The 16685-nt window shown below is 37.3% G+C and overlaps 2 protein-coding genes across 3 annotated transcripts; one reads left to right on the plus strand and one right to left on the minus strand.

The window, feature by feature from the left end:
• Positions 1-4073: 4073 nt before the first annotated feature.
• LOC147853184 (BTB/POZ domain-containing protein At1g30440-like) lies at positions 4074-7924 on the plus strand. Its single transcript, XM_087333092.1, has 4 exons — positions 4074-4202; positions 5061-5130; positions 5216-6487; positions 6819-7924. The coding sequence occupies exons 1-4, from the start codon at positions 4144-4146 to the stop codon at positions 7404-7406; spliced, it is 1989 nt and encodes a 662-aa protein (XP_087189218.1). The 5' UTR covers positions 4074-4143; the 3' UTR covers positions 7407-7924.
• Positions 7925-9393: 1469 nt separating this feature from the next.
• Positions 9394-15750, minus strand: LOC147853185 (Signal recognition particle, SRP9/SRP14 subunit). 2 transcript variants are annotated; one of them, XM_087333462.1, is made up of 5 exons: positions 15604-15750; positions 14905-14947; positions 10730-10823; positions 10379-10483; positions 9394-9810 (listed from the first exon to the last, which is right to left on the minus strand). In XM_087333462.1, exons 2-5 carry the CDS (start codon positions 14905-14907, stop codon positions 9716-9718), a joined length of 297 nt encoding a protein of 98 aa, XP_087189588.1. In that variant the 5' UTR covers positions 14908-14947; positions 15604-15750; the 3' UTR covers positions 9394-9715. The 2 variants fall into 2 exon arrangements, with proteins under 2 accessions (XP_087189588.1, XP_087189587.1); XM_087333461.1 differs by having other exon boundaries at positions 10371-10483; positions 15604-15747.
• Between the last annotated feature and the right edge of the window lie 935 nt (positions 15751-16685).

Here is a 16685-nt window from a genome sequence, read left to right on the forward strand (position 1 = left end):
CGAATTTGACTCTCTCACCGAATTCGATCAGCTAACCCCCGATTCGGTTCTTCGCAACCGACTATTCTTTTACTTTCCGAATTTCGACCAAATTCGGTAATTCGGTTTTTCGGCCAATTTCGGTAATTCGACTCCTTTCGGCTTTTTGGCCGATTTCGACCAGTCGACACTCAAGTCGACTTTTCGGCCGACTCCCCCGCAAGGAGGGACGCCTTTACACAACAAGAAGAAGTTAAACCCATTCATTAGAAAGACCTACGATTCTTTTGATATGTCTCTACGCATTGTGTAACATTTTCAAACACCTTGGATGGGTGGAGGTTTGTTGAGTTTTACCATTCATTGCCTAGGAGGATTGTGGGTGGCATTATCATATGTAAATCATGTATGTTATGTTGGGAGAGGAACGTTACACAAAGAAGAGACACCAGTGGCCCTTTGTTTTTACTTATTGCCAAAATATGACATTAATGACCAAAACTAGGATAATTCTATCACCCATAGAATGCACAATGACTTCATTTCAAGCATGCTCAACAAAGAACACATAGTTAGCCACCAAAATTTTGTATTCTTCCAACGCTAACATTATTCATTACGTGCAATAATAACTAAGTGAGAGGGTCTCTTTTTAAATGGCCTTTGCAAGATATAGCAAAAAACACATAGATTTGCCATGAATTTACTCTTGATGCAATAAATAAGTATGCAAAACGGAGGGGCGATTCAATGAGTTTGGGATTTCAAATGGTTGTGTGGTCAAAATCATAGTGTGGTATGATGGTACTCTTTCCTAAGTTTTAGATACACCAATATGTTATATTTACACGATATGTCAGCCATTGAACGACCAACATCATGTGTACGATAGATTTAATGTTGAAATCATGTGTTACGACACTATTCTTCTTGAAGAGGGCCAATTTAAGACTCTTGGTTGGGAGGAGGCTAATAAGTGGTGTCCACTAAAAAACAAGTGTAACTATTATTATTATTATTATTATACAACCAATGAGGCGAGGCGGTTAAAGAACTTTGCCATATGCAATCTTATTTGAATGATACCATCTCCATAAATTATGTGTGATTGTTATTCTTGAAAACACATGTAGCTTTACAATGATTATTTATGGACACTGTTTGTTACCATTGCCTTTCATTTTAATTATGGAAAATGTGACAATGACAATGTTGTAACTACTACTCTCCATTATTCTAACAACAACAAAACCAACATTGCGAACTGAAACCCACAACATTGACACAAGATTTACAACTACAACCTTGATTTTATATCTTTAGGATTGATTGATTTGACGCTTGGCTCAACTATATGGGATATAGACAAGACAATATTTTATTATGCAATGTCTTATTTATCTTATATGCCATGAGGACTTTATAGAAGGTATCCATCAACTTTGCTTCTATGAGGTGGTATCGATGACAGAATGCCTTGCTCTTGAAATAAAATTGTACAATGTGTTGTCTTATATGTGATGAGTTTTGCATGTAATCCGATATTGGTTTGTGCGCAATATAGTGCAATGATGTATCTTCAAGTTCTCCATTTGAGATAGGAATTTTATTTGCACACGATGTAGTGCAATGATGTATGTGCAATGTGGTCTCCATCTGAAATGAGTATTTTCTTTGTGGGGAATATGGCACAACGATGTGTGTGCAATTGGGTCTGCATTAGATGATTACTTGTTCGAGCACAACATAGTGCAATGATATTCGTGTTTTTGAATCCAAAAGCCGAGTAGGATCCACCACGAATGTAATACAAATTTCAAGTACCAACTCATAAATTTGGTAAGGACACCATAATAGAAGTCTAAACCAACGTAAACGCGAAACTATTGAAAAACGTAAACCCTTTACATGCAAATGTTGCTAGGAAAATAATCGACAAATAATGGAAAAGAAACCTTACTTCGATACATGAAATGCATAAAAAACTACAATAAACAACTAAGCTATGATACATGGAACGACAAGGAAAGGAAGGGTCGAACCTTGCTTCCCATAAAGTGAAACAATTTCATGATCAAAGCCAAGTTTTTGTTGAGAATAGAAAATATGAAAGAAAAACTTAAAGTAGATCGTATAGAAGTTAATATTTTTCCAACTAACCCATGGTGTGACATGTTTGGGACATTGTTATTGTTACACGTCATGTGCATCCTTGTAATAATGCTTTATGCATGCATATCCATCGAATCCAAAGTGACATCTCGATTCCCGACACTGAAATATAGATTAAGGAGTATTTTAATGTGGCGGTGAGTCAATAACTAAGTAAAGAGGAGATATATGAGGAACAATGTCCTATTATATGATTTGAACATGACAGTTCATAGGTTATTTGGAACTCTTGTCTCACTTAAAGCCGAGTACCTTTGCAAGAACTTACATGAAGCTATACTTTTGGAGACTTAACTGTTTCGTGTAGCTTTAGAATATTTCTGAATAATACCTTTGCTTTATTTTTTGTAGAACATTATAGAAGGCATTTTAAACCTCATTGGCAATGTGGGGCTAAAATGTATGTTAGGACAGGGGAGACCACATGTTAAGTACAATTTCATAGCCTTGTTTTAGTATTTAGGTGACATAAGTACATCTTAGGTTTAGCGAAATAAGAAGAGAGGATTTCTTAAGCCATTTAGAACAAAGACCTGTTGACATCAATAATAATTGGCCTCATAATAAATACTAGGAGATTGCTATACTCATGTATCACTCATTTAGCAAGTGGGTTTCAAGCCCTAGAACATTGGGCTTAATGACATAAAAACATATAGCCTCCATACTCGTTCTCAATGTTGCCTATTCTTGTGGGGATACCCTACACATATGTATCTAAAGAGTGTTCCTAAACTTATGCATTGACCATTTTATTTGGACACACGTGTGCCATGATCATAGGCCGTGAATTGTATGCATTGTCACAATTGTAATACACGAATGAATGAATAGTTTTCATGCCATTTGGGAGAATAGAAACATGTATCAAGCAAATGGGCACAAAGGTTTTGTTGTGACTTGAATAGCTCTCTCACATTGCCTCACGCTCTTATATAATGCTCAAATGTCATGAAGTCTTCCCAATAAAAGTTCCTAGGCGTGGGTGTGGTTGAGGCAAGAAACTAGGACCACATCTCCCCCTTAACCCACGGCTTATATTATCTTGTGCATCGAAAGCTTCAAAATGTTACCATCCTAAGACAGAGATCATGGGAGCAAGCGAGCATGGGGAGGGTGGAGGGGGCACGGAGCGTGAGTAGAATGTGAGTCATGATATCAAAAGTCATACATACATACATACATACATACATATATTATTACATACATGATACAATGGGAGAGGAGAAAGGAAGGCTAAACAAGAAAAGAAAGCACACATTGTCTTACACCTCCTCCTACATACATAGTTATTAGGAAGTATGTACATATGTATGTATGTATGTATGTAGTGGTATGTGTTGTGATCTGCTGTTTTTCAACAATTTGGGGGGTATATGTATGTAATAATGTATGTGATCTCCATGTCCATCATACCACACCATCTCCATCTCCATCTCCATCTCCATCACTGAGTCTCCACTTTTGTCCAACACACACACACACACAGAGTCTCACAGAGTCACTAGAGATACAGTCAGACAGACAGACAGAGCCTAGAGAGAGAAACTATATATGTATAATGTATGTATATAATATGCGTATATGGGGGGAGGGGGAAGAAAGAGAGAGAGAGAGAGAGACAGGGCCCTGACTCCGAAGCTTCCTTCTGGGAGAATGAATGGAGGAGGAGGAGGGGTGTGTGTATGTTTGCACTGACTGCAGCATCAGAAGAAGAAGAAGAAGAAGAAGAAGAAGAAGAAGAATCACACCTCCTTCTTTCTCACTCTGTACAACTGCTAATCCTATTTTTAAAAATAATACATACATACTACTACTACTACTACTACTAACAACTCTGTATGTATGTATGTATGTATGTATGTATGTACTCATAATAATTGTTATGGTTGTTGATCTTCGTGCCCTCCTCCTCCTCCACTTCCCCTGTTAGGGTTTCCTCTCTCTCATTCTCTCTCTCTCACACACACATTCTCACGCACACACATCGCCATGGCCTGCCTCAAGCTCGGCTCAAAACCTGATGGTTTCCAACGTAAAGGTCAAGCATGGTAACCCAATTCTCCTCCTCCCCCCCCTTCTTTCTGCTTTGTTTTTTTTCTTTTCTTCTATGCTGCATTTGGGTTCTTTTGCATTTGCGTATGATTTCCTTTGTGCTTCCTGCATTTGGGTGCTTCCGCAGTAATGCAGTCCGGGTGCCTTTGCACATGCTTCCTCTGCTTCTTTCTGTTATTTTGTACAAATACCGAGAATTGGGGGGCTATTTTCTCACATTTGATTTTCTCTGCTCCTTTTTTTGGGCTTGATTTTCTATTTTCCTCTGCTTTTTGTCGTTTTATACTTCCATCTGGTTTTTCTTTTATGCTTTTTGATACCGCATTTGGGCTTCACATACATATTTGACTTATACATTTCCTCAATTGCTTTTTTTTTTTATCCTGCACTTGGGTGCTTTTACATCATATGAATTCCGCTGTTCTTCCCTTTTCTTGTTCCTTATACATACTGTTATGTATTTCGGTGCCTCTATGGTTTTCCTTCGTTTTGCATTTTATAGAGCATTTGTGTGTTTGTGCGTCGCCCTGTTTTTGTTCTTTCTGTTTATAGTGCATTTGGGTGCTTGCTTTTCTTATCACATCTATGCTTGCCACAGTTTTTTCTTTTTATATTTTAGTCCACTTGGCTGCATTGTTGCTATACAACTCGTTCATTCTTCTGTTTCTAGAATCCTCTCTATCTGAACTTTAGTTACTCATTTCTCCATCTATCTTATATGGCACCACGTATCCTCTGTACATAAAAGAATTTGTAGCTTTTGCCATGAATGTGTGCTGCAATTCATTTTCTGCCCTTTGTGCACTCTTCTCTGAAATGGATGGTAATTATCTTTTATTCTGCACATCTTGCAGGTTCTGTACCTCAGGACTTCCCAGTGATATTATAATTGAGGTGGAGGAGATGTCCTTCCATCTTCACAAGGTACATGCTTGTTTTTTCTCTTGAACCTATGTATGGCATCCTATTGTAACCATCCACACACTTATTGATGTATTGGAAAATGCAGTTTCCTCTAGTTTCCAAATGCGGAAAGCTTGCTCGACTTGCTGAGGGTCATGCGAAGAAAGGAGAAGAACAAGAAATTGGTGTAGAAGTAGAAGAAGAAGAAGAAGAGATTCTTCACTTGCATCTTCGAGATGTACCTGGTGGACCTGATGCTTTTGAGCTAGCAGCAAAATTCTGCTATGGGGTGAGGTTAGAACTAACAGCCACTAATGTGGTGCCATTGCGGTGCGCAGCTGAGTATCTTGAAATGACAGAAGAATTCGGGGAAGGAAACTTGATATCCCGAACTGAGGGTTTTCTTAGCCAAGTTGTGCTCCGGAATTGGAGAGAGAGCACACGAGCTTTGCATAGTTGCGAATCAGTGTTTTCTCAAGCAGAGGAGCTTGGAATAGTCGACATGTGTGTGGATGCTGTAACTGTGAAGGCTTGTATGGACCCGAGCTTGCTTCTTGGATGGCCGATGCCTAACAATCCAATGCAAAGCCCTGGAGGAGGATTCTTATGGAATGGTATAAGCACCGGAGCAAGACCTAAAAAACCATGCTCGGATTGGTGGTACGAAGATATTGCGGTGTTAAGCCTACCTCTTTACAAGAGAGTGATTATAGCTATGGACGAGAAGGGTATAAAATCTGAGAGCATTGCTGGATCCTTGATGGATTTTGCAAGGAGGTATCTTCCAGCACTTAATAAACGTCAAGGCGCAAAGGAATTAGGTGGCAGCAATAGGTATAGCTCACTTTCTCTTTCGTCTATTCCATCTGAAGCAGAACAAAAGGTTATCTTAGAAACCATTGAAGAGCTGCTGCCCATGCAAAAGGCTGTAGTGCCAACAAAATTCTTATCGGGTCTGCTCCGGAGTGCGATTATATTGAATGCAAATGCTCATTGTAAGAACAACATTGAAAGAAGGATTGGTTTGCAACTTGATCAAGCCAACTTGGAGGATTTGCTACTGCCCAACCTAACTTATAACCTCGAGACTCTTTACGATATCGATTGTGTCCAGAGGATACTTGATCATTTCCTTTTGCTGGATCAAACAAATAGACCAATTTCTTCTCCAAGTTCGGATGATGAAGGGCACATGATAACCTCTCCCTCATTGACCCCCACTATGATGGTTGCAAGATTAATGGATGGCTACCTTGCGGAAGTTGCTCCAGATGTTAACTTAAAGCTACCTAAATTCCAATCCCTTGCCGAAGCTTTTCCAGATTTTGCTAGAGTTTCGAATGATGGGCTGTATCGTGCTATTGACATTTTCTTGAAGGTTTCTTCAGCTCTCTCCATCTTGTTGTGTTTGTTTACATGCGTGAACTATGTATGCGATATGGTCACCTCCCACCAAATTTTAGTGTCATTATGAAATAAAAAACAAAAAAGTTTTGAAATTCGTTGTTAGATGCTCTTAAAATCCTTGATGGTCATGAATTCCAAAATCTACAGAAAGTTATAGGAAACATCAGAACAGCTATTAGACAATGGTTTTAAACTGTAATTTAAACACATTTCTATGTGGTAGGAAGTGCCTATAGGGTTTTTGGGCATAGTAATAGTTGCAACATAATCTTTGATCATGTTGTCCTCTTTATGTATGATAGGCACATCCTTGGCTCAAGGAGGAAGAAAGAGAGCAGCTTTGCCGGGTAATGGATTGTCAAAAGCTTTCATTGGAAGCATGCACGCATGCTGCTCAAAATGAACGATTACCACTCCGTGTAATTGTACAAGTACTCTTTTTTGAACAATTACAACTCCGCACAGCCATTGCAAGCTGCTTTATGGTATCGGATCATTCTCGTCCATTAATGCGGCATCATCACCAACAATCTGTGATAGATGGATCTCTTCCAACTGCAGCCTCTTTGCGAGGTGAAGGATGGGCAAATGCAGTTCGTGAGAATCATTCTCTTAAGGTCGATGTTGATCATATGAAGCTTCGTGTTAATGACCTTGAGAAAGAATGCTCGGGTATGAGAGAGGAGCTTGGAAAGCTAGGTAAAGTTAGAGGTCAATGGCGATTTGTCTCAAAAGCACTGGGAGGGCGATTTAAATCCCATATATGCCGAACTAAAGAGATGGCGGTGCAAGACCAAATGCAAGTTAATAGGAATAAGAACGGCAATGCCCATGGTACTCCCTCCCATCCCACACTGCCCAAGCATCAGAGAAGCTCATCCCTTGGTTAAAGATCTCCCCCAATAGTAGCAGGTGTATTATTACTGATGCATGATGGAAAAAAACCATGGAACTGATTTCAAACTAGGTTTTGACGATTTGTCAATTATTGTGGGCCTTAGTCAACCAAGTTTAGCTCTGGGTATTCATACATAACAAGTTTTCTTGTATCCTACATTCATTTTTTCAAATGTTCCCTAATCCATGGTAAGGGTATAAACTGATGAAGAGGCACACATGGATAGTGTGGTGTATTGAAGTTGGCCGAAGATTTAAAGCAAGGATGCAGATAGTGAAAATTCTTGCTGGAAGACATGCAGGCTCAGATACATAGAGGTTATGCCTATGTTCTATGTGCGGAAAGGAAGGGTTCTCAATTCGGTGGGTACCATGAGCCTCTATTCTTGATTGTATGTAATATGATGCGTTTAGCCTTTTTGTCAAAATTTTGACCAATATTTTCACGATTAACTTTTTGTTTTACATTTGGAAATTTCAAAAAATTTAATGTCATTACATTTAAAAATAATTCCCATGTAGAATCTTTTTCTTTGAATTTTTATTTTTTGCCGTCAAAATGAACAGTCTGTAGGTTATCATAGTTATTCATGATCCCTCGTTTACATCAAGATTGCACACTAACTTCCTTAACTACAAGCCTTTTGGTTATAATGCAAATTCTGTCTATCTAGTTAATGTATTCTTATCTGATGTTTTTGTGTCCCTGTATCATGCATTGTCCTATTTTATGTTAATCCATCTTGCATAGAATTATTTCAAGTTATATCAAACTACATTTCAAAAATTCTTAGTGATCCCGTTTAGAATTGTGTAATAGATGTTGCTCTTAGGAACCCATTGTTGGTTATGACAATTGACTACTCAATATGTCTACGATTGAATTATTCAGAAAATATGTTCTCCACCTTGCAAGGCATTGATTAAACTTATTCCACCATGACTTGCAGTCAAGTTTAAAGTGTTAAATAAACAATAATCGATCAACTCTTTGCCTAATTCTGGTTCATTACAAGGAATTTTCTGAGGAGCTCAATGTTCTCTCAATGCTTCATTAGAATTATGTTTTGAAGATATTTACAATTCAAGGTATTCAGTTTTATTAGGATGGACGATAATCTTGATGCTCCTCGAGTTGGCATTGTTGGGTAGTGCTATGCATTTTCAATGGTTTCAGTGAGCAAGTATGTACTTAAGAAGCATGAATGACTGAGACAGCTCAGAGAGCTTGCCAATAGCCTCCATTTATTGTAGTCAGCTTCAACACGTACTATCTATTTTGTTGCGAGGATCATATAATGATGTGAACTTAATGGGGTGCAACCAGTGGTCTTTGAAAGATAATGAGAAATACATTGACACAATCTACTGAGCTTTGATGTGGAAATCTCAGGTGAAACAATTGCTAGTTGAAATCCCACTACTGTTGGGTGACTTGGACCAAGCCTTACACAAGAACTGTCCTCTTGAAACATGTCAATTTCTCTACATTCAGTATTTGAGTATAAGATAAAATATCAAGGCACTTATGACCTGAGCTCATTTTTACAGCTTTTAACCAAGAGAGGGCATCAACACATCTTGACCTAATTTTTAAGGCTTTTAACCAAGAGAGAGGGGCATCAACACATCTTGAGCTAATTTTTAAGGCTTTTAACCAAGAGAGAGGGGCATCAACACATCTTGACTTGGCTCCCATTGCAACCGTATGCATATTTGAAGTGCTGCATGTGCAAACATATGAGAAAGATGAATCTTTAACTGTAAGTTTATGAAGTGTTGACATCTGAAAAAGTAAATATCCAACATTGGGCTTATTTCATTCTCTACTTTCCATAATATGCAAACTTGGGTATGAGGAGAGTCCAAGGTGACATCAATTTACAGGGGATATATTATCAGAGACCATAATCCTTGTAATATATCATCACATAAAACATTTAAGAAAAAATGTGCTAAGCAATGACATACTCCAAAAAGTGAAGCAACAAAATTGTTATATTTAAAGATGCGGGGAAGAGTGACATATTTCTTTCTTAGATGCCACCAGAACTTCAATTACGAAAAAGAAAAACAGACTCACGTCTTTTTCTTTGGCCAATAAGGCTGGATGCTCATCAAAACCCTGATGCTGTCCAGCAAATTAATTAAATTTGTGCTTTGATTTTTCTATCTATCAACATCTTTCATTAATTCTTGCAAGAACTCTAAATATAGTAAAATCTGCCACTCTCCAACTGCAAATAGAAAACCTCTTCAGGATGGTTGTGGTTGTACCACTGTCGCTGGTTTTTTCTCCTTTTTATCTTTTTTTTCTCGCTTCTTTAGTGCACTCATATGAGCTTTCAAGACTGTTGCATATGCCATCTGAAATCGATGATGATCCTTTGCAGATAACTGCCAATAGAAATCATATTCAATGTTATTATTCCTTCTGAATAACAATCGGCAACGGTTCGGTTTGAACCGAACTGAACCGTGGTTTAACAGCTTAATGGTTTCAACGGTTCGGTTCGGTTTCAACAGTAAAAAACCACGGTTTAAATGGTTTAACGGTTTCTATTTTTTAATTTTTTTACTTTTTTAAAAAAAAGTAAAAAATTATAAAAAAATTTAAAAAATTATTTTTTAACAATCTTTTCATTTTTCACCTTATTCTCACATTTTAGGAACATCTTAAAAATTTTAAAAATTCTAAATAATAAAATATTATAAATTTAAAAAAAATTAAAAATTTGACCTATGTTGAAAACCGAAACCGAACCACGAAACCGCGGGTTTTACGGTTTGAAAAATGTTTAACGGTTTGGTTCGATTTGAACCGAACCGAACCGAACCGTTGCCGATTGTTACTTCTGAATGTGCACACAATATTTCTTGCTTTTTCCTTGTTTATTTTGTTGGGGGTAGGGACAGCAGTATTCTTCATAATGAAATATAATGTGAGAAGAAAATACCATCGTACTGATATTTTTTTTCCCATCAGTTGCTCTAACAATGCATCGAAACTCGAGAGGTTCGTTCTCCAGTATTTTTGTGCCCTTCCTTTTTTTCTTCCAATCCAGATGTACTAAGATAGAAAAGAGAGATGACGATTCTTTTTAAGGTTTAAAGATCTGGTATTCTACATCGAATACTTTTCTCTATAGTCAGCCCAATACACATACACATACACACACATAAATATGAATATGTATACAAACACACACAGGCATATGACCATAATATTCTTGGCTTATCAATTTATTAGATATGTTTACCAACTTCTTAAAAACAATATGCATAAGACTTCTGGTAGACTGGAAAGCACACATACCACGCTTCATGGTAACCCACACCGTGCCTTTTTCCCTTTGATTCTCATAGAACTTAGTGAGCTCATTCAAAAAAGGATCTGGGTCCATTCGAACCTACAGCAGAATTATATATTTAGCAAAACAAAATAGCGCTAAAAATTCTAATACTCCTCCAAATGTTGGATGAATGAGCTTCATGACATATATTTCATACTGTCCGATCTAAAATGCTTCTATTCTATGGAATAATTTACTCTGTACATTTTTGTCACTGGATTAGAAGGAAACTACCGAAAATACAAATATACAAATCAATGTTTTTCTTATCTAACCATACCTCAGCAGGAAACTCGATCAAACATTCATGAGAAACCCCATAAGCAGTCAGCTTATGTTAGGAAAGAATACCAAGATCATGTTAGAAATATTGAGAATCGATTAGATTGGCATATAGAGTTACAATCACAGAGGTGTATATATGAAACAAACTTTCTATTACATATGAGAGTAGCTTGCAATGGTAGTTCACCCATGCGCTCACACCTTAGAGCTTAGATGGGATCTGGATCAGCCGACTAAAAAATTAGTGGGGACAGATAATAGACACAGCCATTGTGTAAGAGATAAAGAGAGTGGATTATATTCTCTGTTTCGTCTCAGTGTCATATTAAATGTGCAAGTCAATTGATACTGAGATATTCCTTTCCTATCAACTGACTTGTCATTTAATATGACCCAGCTCCCTAGATACAAGCTAGTGCTAGATAGTACTTATTTTAAAGCATAGTTCCTAATATTCGCGTATGTCCAATTTGGTGGATGTACGCGAACGTTTGCATACATTCGCGTATGATACGCGGCATTCGTTTGGATTTTTTTTAGTTTTTTTTTTCTGATATTCATAATTTGTTGTGAACAGATGTGACGTCTTATACACACCCTCTCTCTCTCACACGAGAACTGACAGATCTTCTCTCTCCACAGAATCCAGTACACACACTCAAGGACTGGTAGAGCTTCTTTCTCCCTCACACAGACAAAACCCTTAGCTCCTCTCTCTCTCTCTCTAGACATACACTCAACCACTGTCTCCTCACACATGCAAAACATGGCTTCTCTCTCTAGACCACACACACACACACACTCTCTCTCTCTCACACACACACAATGTAGTATGTACACCGTATGTATATATGATTATATCTATGTACCGCGTATGGATTTCAATCATACTCGGAGCCTTTTCACGTATGAGTATGATACGAATATTGGCATATGAGTATGGCACGAATGGGACATATGGCTAGAACTATGTTTTAAAGTCAATGGCACATGCTTCAAGACTAAGTACATTGTAACTTGCCCACAGAATATTCTTTTAGTCGACTTGAATAGTCAATCCTATTACCCTACTTCCCTCTTTCCTAAATACATTCTGTCCTACTCATCTATGGTTTCCTACATTGACACCTTATCGACCCATATGGTTGGGTTGCACAATAGCTACTCATTTGGGGCATTATCACAAATTGTGCACTCTAAAGAGTACGTGTGGAGATAAATTGACAACTTGGGGTTGATCATTGATTATATCTAACAAATCATGGCATATAACATAAGGCAATTGCAAAAGGTATGGGAGATAACATACAAGATATGAGCAATCAGAAGAAGTATGAACACAGACTAGAGTTACATTCAATAAGGACATTCATGATTCAATTACATAATAATGTTGTCATTGAGAGGACTTATTTGTTTTCTTTTTTATGACATTAATTAATAATTATTTCATTTCATTGCTTGCTCCCCAAAACTCTCGAAACTAAACTAGTCAATACTACATTGCATATCTTGGAATGGTAGGTAACAAGTTGTTCCTAGATTAGAGGAGCCAAGGTCTTCAGGTACCAGGATCAACATGTGGTTGTTCAAATTAACATTGTGTTTTAATATGTGTACTCTCGAAACTAAACTAGTCAATACCACATTGCATATCTTGGAATGGCAGGTAACCAATTGTTCCTAGATTAATGGAGCCAAGGACTTCAGGCACCAGGATCAGCATGTGGTTGTTCAAATTAACATTGTGTTTCAACATGTGTAGAGGACTACACATACAGTTCTATTTTTTGCTCTATAAGACCATTAGGAATCGACAACAGTTCAGTTTCGGCTTAACCAGTGTGACCTTGTCCAAAACAAACCAGTTATGGCTTAACCAGTTAGGAAGTTTTCAAACTTGAACCGAACTGATCCCTAAATTGGTTTGGACAACCTGTTTAAGCCTTAAACAGTTTAGGAACCAGTTTGGCCCTAATTAGTTCAGTTCGGCTTGAGCCTTGCAAAACCGAGCTCAAACCGGTTAAGGAATCTCAAGTCTGAACTGAGAAGAACTGAATCGCCAACCAGTTTAACGGCTTGGTTCAGGCTTATCCATGCCACTGCTGACTCCTAAAGACCACTTTAGGTTAGGCCATCCTTGAGGACATGACACACATTAGCAAGCCTTACCTTTTTCAAACAACCATCCTTTCATGGTAACACAAAATTCAGCTTAACTGTTGATGGTGCGTCGTTCTATAATGGCTTTGCAGGCTTGACAGCTTATTTGTATTCCTTTCCACCATGCTCAATGGAAAGTATGTTGGATGTTGTAAATACTGATTTTAATTGTCAAATGAGGCTTAAACAGCTGGCTTTCTTTATGTTTTTTCGGCTCTATTGTATTGTATCCTCTTAAGTTAATTATCAATAAAGAAAAAAAAAAGATGCTCTTTGTTGGGGCCGACAAGGTTTCACTTGTTTGGGTGAAGTCAACCTTCTTGGATGCTAAATTGAACCCAAGAGAATTTAAAATTTTAAGAAGATAATTTCCAGTGGTGAAAATCGAGCTAAATTAGTGGTTCAACTGATATTGTACCCCTCCCAAGAAGCTCCACGGGGCTATTTCATGGTTTCATAGATCAGATTCTATCATTTTTTTCTTCAAAAAGAGACAGTGGGTTATTTGTGGTGGTGGAAGTATCAAAACCAAAAGAAGTCACTATTGTTGAATAAAAAACGTATTCCTATCTATTTACTTTCATAAATACTATAACTGCAGTCCTTGTGAAAGAAACTGAATTCCTCAGGCCCTATTTCACAAAGACAAATCACCTGACCAACAACAGCTAGAATGAATTTTCTTTTATTCATTATAGCGTTAGCATTTTTCAACATTATAGCAGCTCTAGACTCTATTCAGGTTACTTGAGTACTAACAGATTGAAATTGCTTATGGTAGAGAGAACTGGACACTTATCAACGTTCTTCTACATGGTAACATTTAATAAATAGATGTGTAGAAGATTTGTGAGCTTCTCTCAAGAGACATTAACACCACAGTATGGAACGAGCATCCTACTTGAATTCATGACTCATGAGGATGAGGACCAAAGTCCCATATTTTCTCAGCCTCAAGAATGAGACCATAGTGGAGGACAACACCAAGATAATATGCATCCTAATATTGGAATACATGATGAGAACTAATTTAGGACTTCAATATTTATATTAGGTATGATGATAGCATGACTAAGAAGGCGACACATTTCTAGAAGGCTATCAATGTCTGGACAAAGGAGATGCCCCGTTAAGGGAGGTTAAAACCTTCCACAAAGTGAAACACCAAAGTAAGTTGCAATCTTATAGAAGCAACAATAACATTACATTCTAGAATTCGAAGGATGTTGCACCATTGAAAATGTTCTAGAACTTAGACATAATATAATAATTCTTCTTCTAGAATCTTTTCATGAAACATTAGAAATTTCTAGAAAGTCAAAGATCAAATAACGTTAGAATGTTCTAGAAGCTTTCCATACCATCATCATTCTCCTACTACAGTCTTTTCGGTTGGTGACGCAAAAAATAGACTATGTATTTAAGATATTCAATTCGCCAATAGCCATGAATGAATTGACAAGCGTTAGCACAACAATGTCCTGGAGATCAATGGAAATTTGCCCTCTTTTTTAATTCAAGAAACAATTATTCTTAGCAGTGTGCAACCTGGTGATATGATATTTTATCTATCAGACAGAAATTTAATAACCAAGTCTTGCATTAAGATCACCGCCATATATCTAAGAAATAAATAAAAGATGTTTTATTACATGTAAAACAAGAAGACTAATTGGTTTCTGAAAAATACCATGGTTGTTGTATTACTTCGACTTTCTCAGTCTGATCAGGATCTGTAGTCGAACATCGTAAAAAAAACAGTAAACTGTAAAAGGTATTTCCAGCTTTATGGATATAAGCAGAACTAAAGAAAAATCACAATTTTTGTTTTTCAACGTGCTTGCTAGCATATGCAAAGTGTGCTTCTTTCTATTCCTTTTTATCTGTAAATTCTCCCTGAATTCCTGTTTAACTAAACAACTCAAACTGGACATGGACAAGGATGCGAAAAATCTATATAGGTATTCATGTCATCCTCCGTTTTGGTCTGATTTTTGTCAAACTAAATGATTCAACCTGGATTTGAGTGAAGATCCATGAGAATCTCCATTAGATTTTTCTTTTAGCTAGAACACATCAACTTGGACACATCTAAATATGCAAAAAATTGTTCATGAGATTTCTCAACTTTTTGTTTAACTAGCTGGATATATTGAAGTACGCATAAATTCTACATAGATACTCATGAAATTCCTCGACATTGGTCTATTTCCTGTTTAAACTAAATACCCTAACCTAGACATGATTAAGGATACATCCGAATCTACACAGTTTCTCATGAAAAATCCTCCATTTAGGGAGACAAGGGAAGTTAAATTAAAGCAAAGAAAAAATAATTGTCGATGCAAAGTTCGAATGAGAAGTGAAGTGGTTCTTGAGAGAAAAATACCTGGTTGCAGAAGACGGAGAAGGTGAGGAGATAGTCAAGCCTCACTGAGTGTGTTTTCCTTCTGTCTTCTCTGGGATCGCAGATTCTTCACTCAGCGAGAGAGCTGCATCTCCTCTAAATAAAGAGAGAGAGAGAGAGAGAGAGAGAGAGAGAGAGAGAGAGAGAGGGTCATGCGTTCGAGCCCATGAATGGCATCTAGAGAATTAAGAAAAATATATGCATGAAGTAATAATAGAGAGGTGAGAAAGTTTGGTTTTGAACCCAAGTCTCCACTAGGGTAAAAAGCTAATTAGAGAGAGAGAGAGAGAGAGAGAGGCAATGCGAAGGACGCCTTCTTAATTAACGCAAAGGATGATGTCTCTTTCTTGCCTGATGTGGTGCAATGTCATTGGCCACGCCAAGATACGAGAACCGTATTTTAGCTCGAACCCTTTCATGAATGACAGATTGCATTCGAACAAGGGACATCAAATATGCGCGCTCCTCAGCTCCTGGGAATTCTTATGAACTTAACCATAACTTATCACACATTGTCAATAGTTTTCTCGTAGTTCTCTACACACTAGGATAAGAGTGTGAGGGTATATTGCGAATGAAAACAAGGGGTGTTTTCTTTTAATGCTATGAGTTGGGGCAACCTTTAACTTCTTTGGGAAGACGTTTAGAACTTCAGTCCGTCTCAGTTCATTTGCTAAAAGGTGGCGGACTGAATCAATGCCCTTCATTCTCTTTTTGTTCTTTTATTTATTTATTTCTATTTCCTTTATAGGAATCACCTAGCAATTAGAAGCAAATGCATATCTATGAAGCCTTGAGAGGATGTGGTACGAGCATTACCATAATAGTTATAGTTCTCTAACATTAATTGAGTAGGTGTGGGCTAATCTATGAGGAATGAAGGGTAAGGATTGAGTTATTCTCAGTCCTATGGTAGGAGATAACTTCTAAGTATTTAATCACTAGACCATTTATAATAAAGTAGTCAAGTGTGAAACAGACAAATGGTCAAGGAGCAACAGTTTCTTGTGTTTGATTGTTTTATTTGTTTTTTCCTAATAATGGAGAAAGTTGAAACTAATCAA

This window comes from Azolla caroliniana, unplaced genomic scaffold (assembly GCF_043228905.1).
Source record: "Azolla caroliniana isolate FFs.n. ecotype wild unplaced genomic scaffold, voAzoCaro1.0.p SCAF_17, whole genome shotgun sequence".
Taxonomy (NCBI): domain Eukaryota; kingdom Viridiplantae; phylum Streptophyta; class Polypodiopsida; order Salviniales; family Salviniaceae; genus Azolla; species Azolla caroliniana.

What these genes read in the sequence shown, in the direction of transcription:
- LOC147853184 (XM_087333092.1), top strand. Translation starts at nt 4,144, where the DNA reads ATGGCCTGCCTCAAGCTCGGCTCAAAACCTGATGGTTTCCAACGTAAA. An exon ending in CAACGTAAAGGTCAAGCATG is followed by an intron (nt 4,203 to 5,060) that starts GTAACCCAATTC and finishes CACATCTTGCAG; the next exon opens with GTTCTGTACCTCAGGACTTC. An exon ending in TGTCCTTCCATCTTCACAAG is followed by an intron (nt 5,131 to 5,215) that starts GTACATGCTTGT and finishes TGGAAAATGCAG; the next exon opens with TTTCCTCTAGTTTCCAAATG.
- LOC147853185 (XM_087333461.1), bottom strand. An exon ending in GTGGGTTACCATGAAGCGTG is followed by an intron (nt 10,484 to 10,729) that starts GTATGTGTGCTT and finishes TTTCTATCTTAG; the next exon opens with TACATCTGGATTGGAAGAAA. An exon ending in AAAAAAATATCAGTACGATG is followed by an intron (nt 9,811 to 10,370) that starts GTATTTTCTTCT and finishes TTCTATTGGCAG; the next exon opens with TTATCTGCAAAGGATCATCA.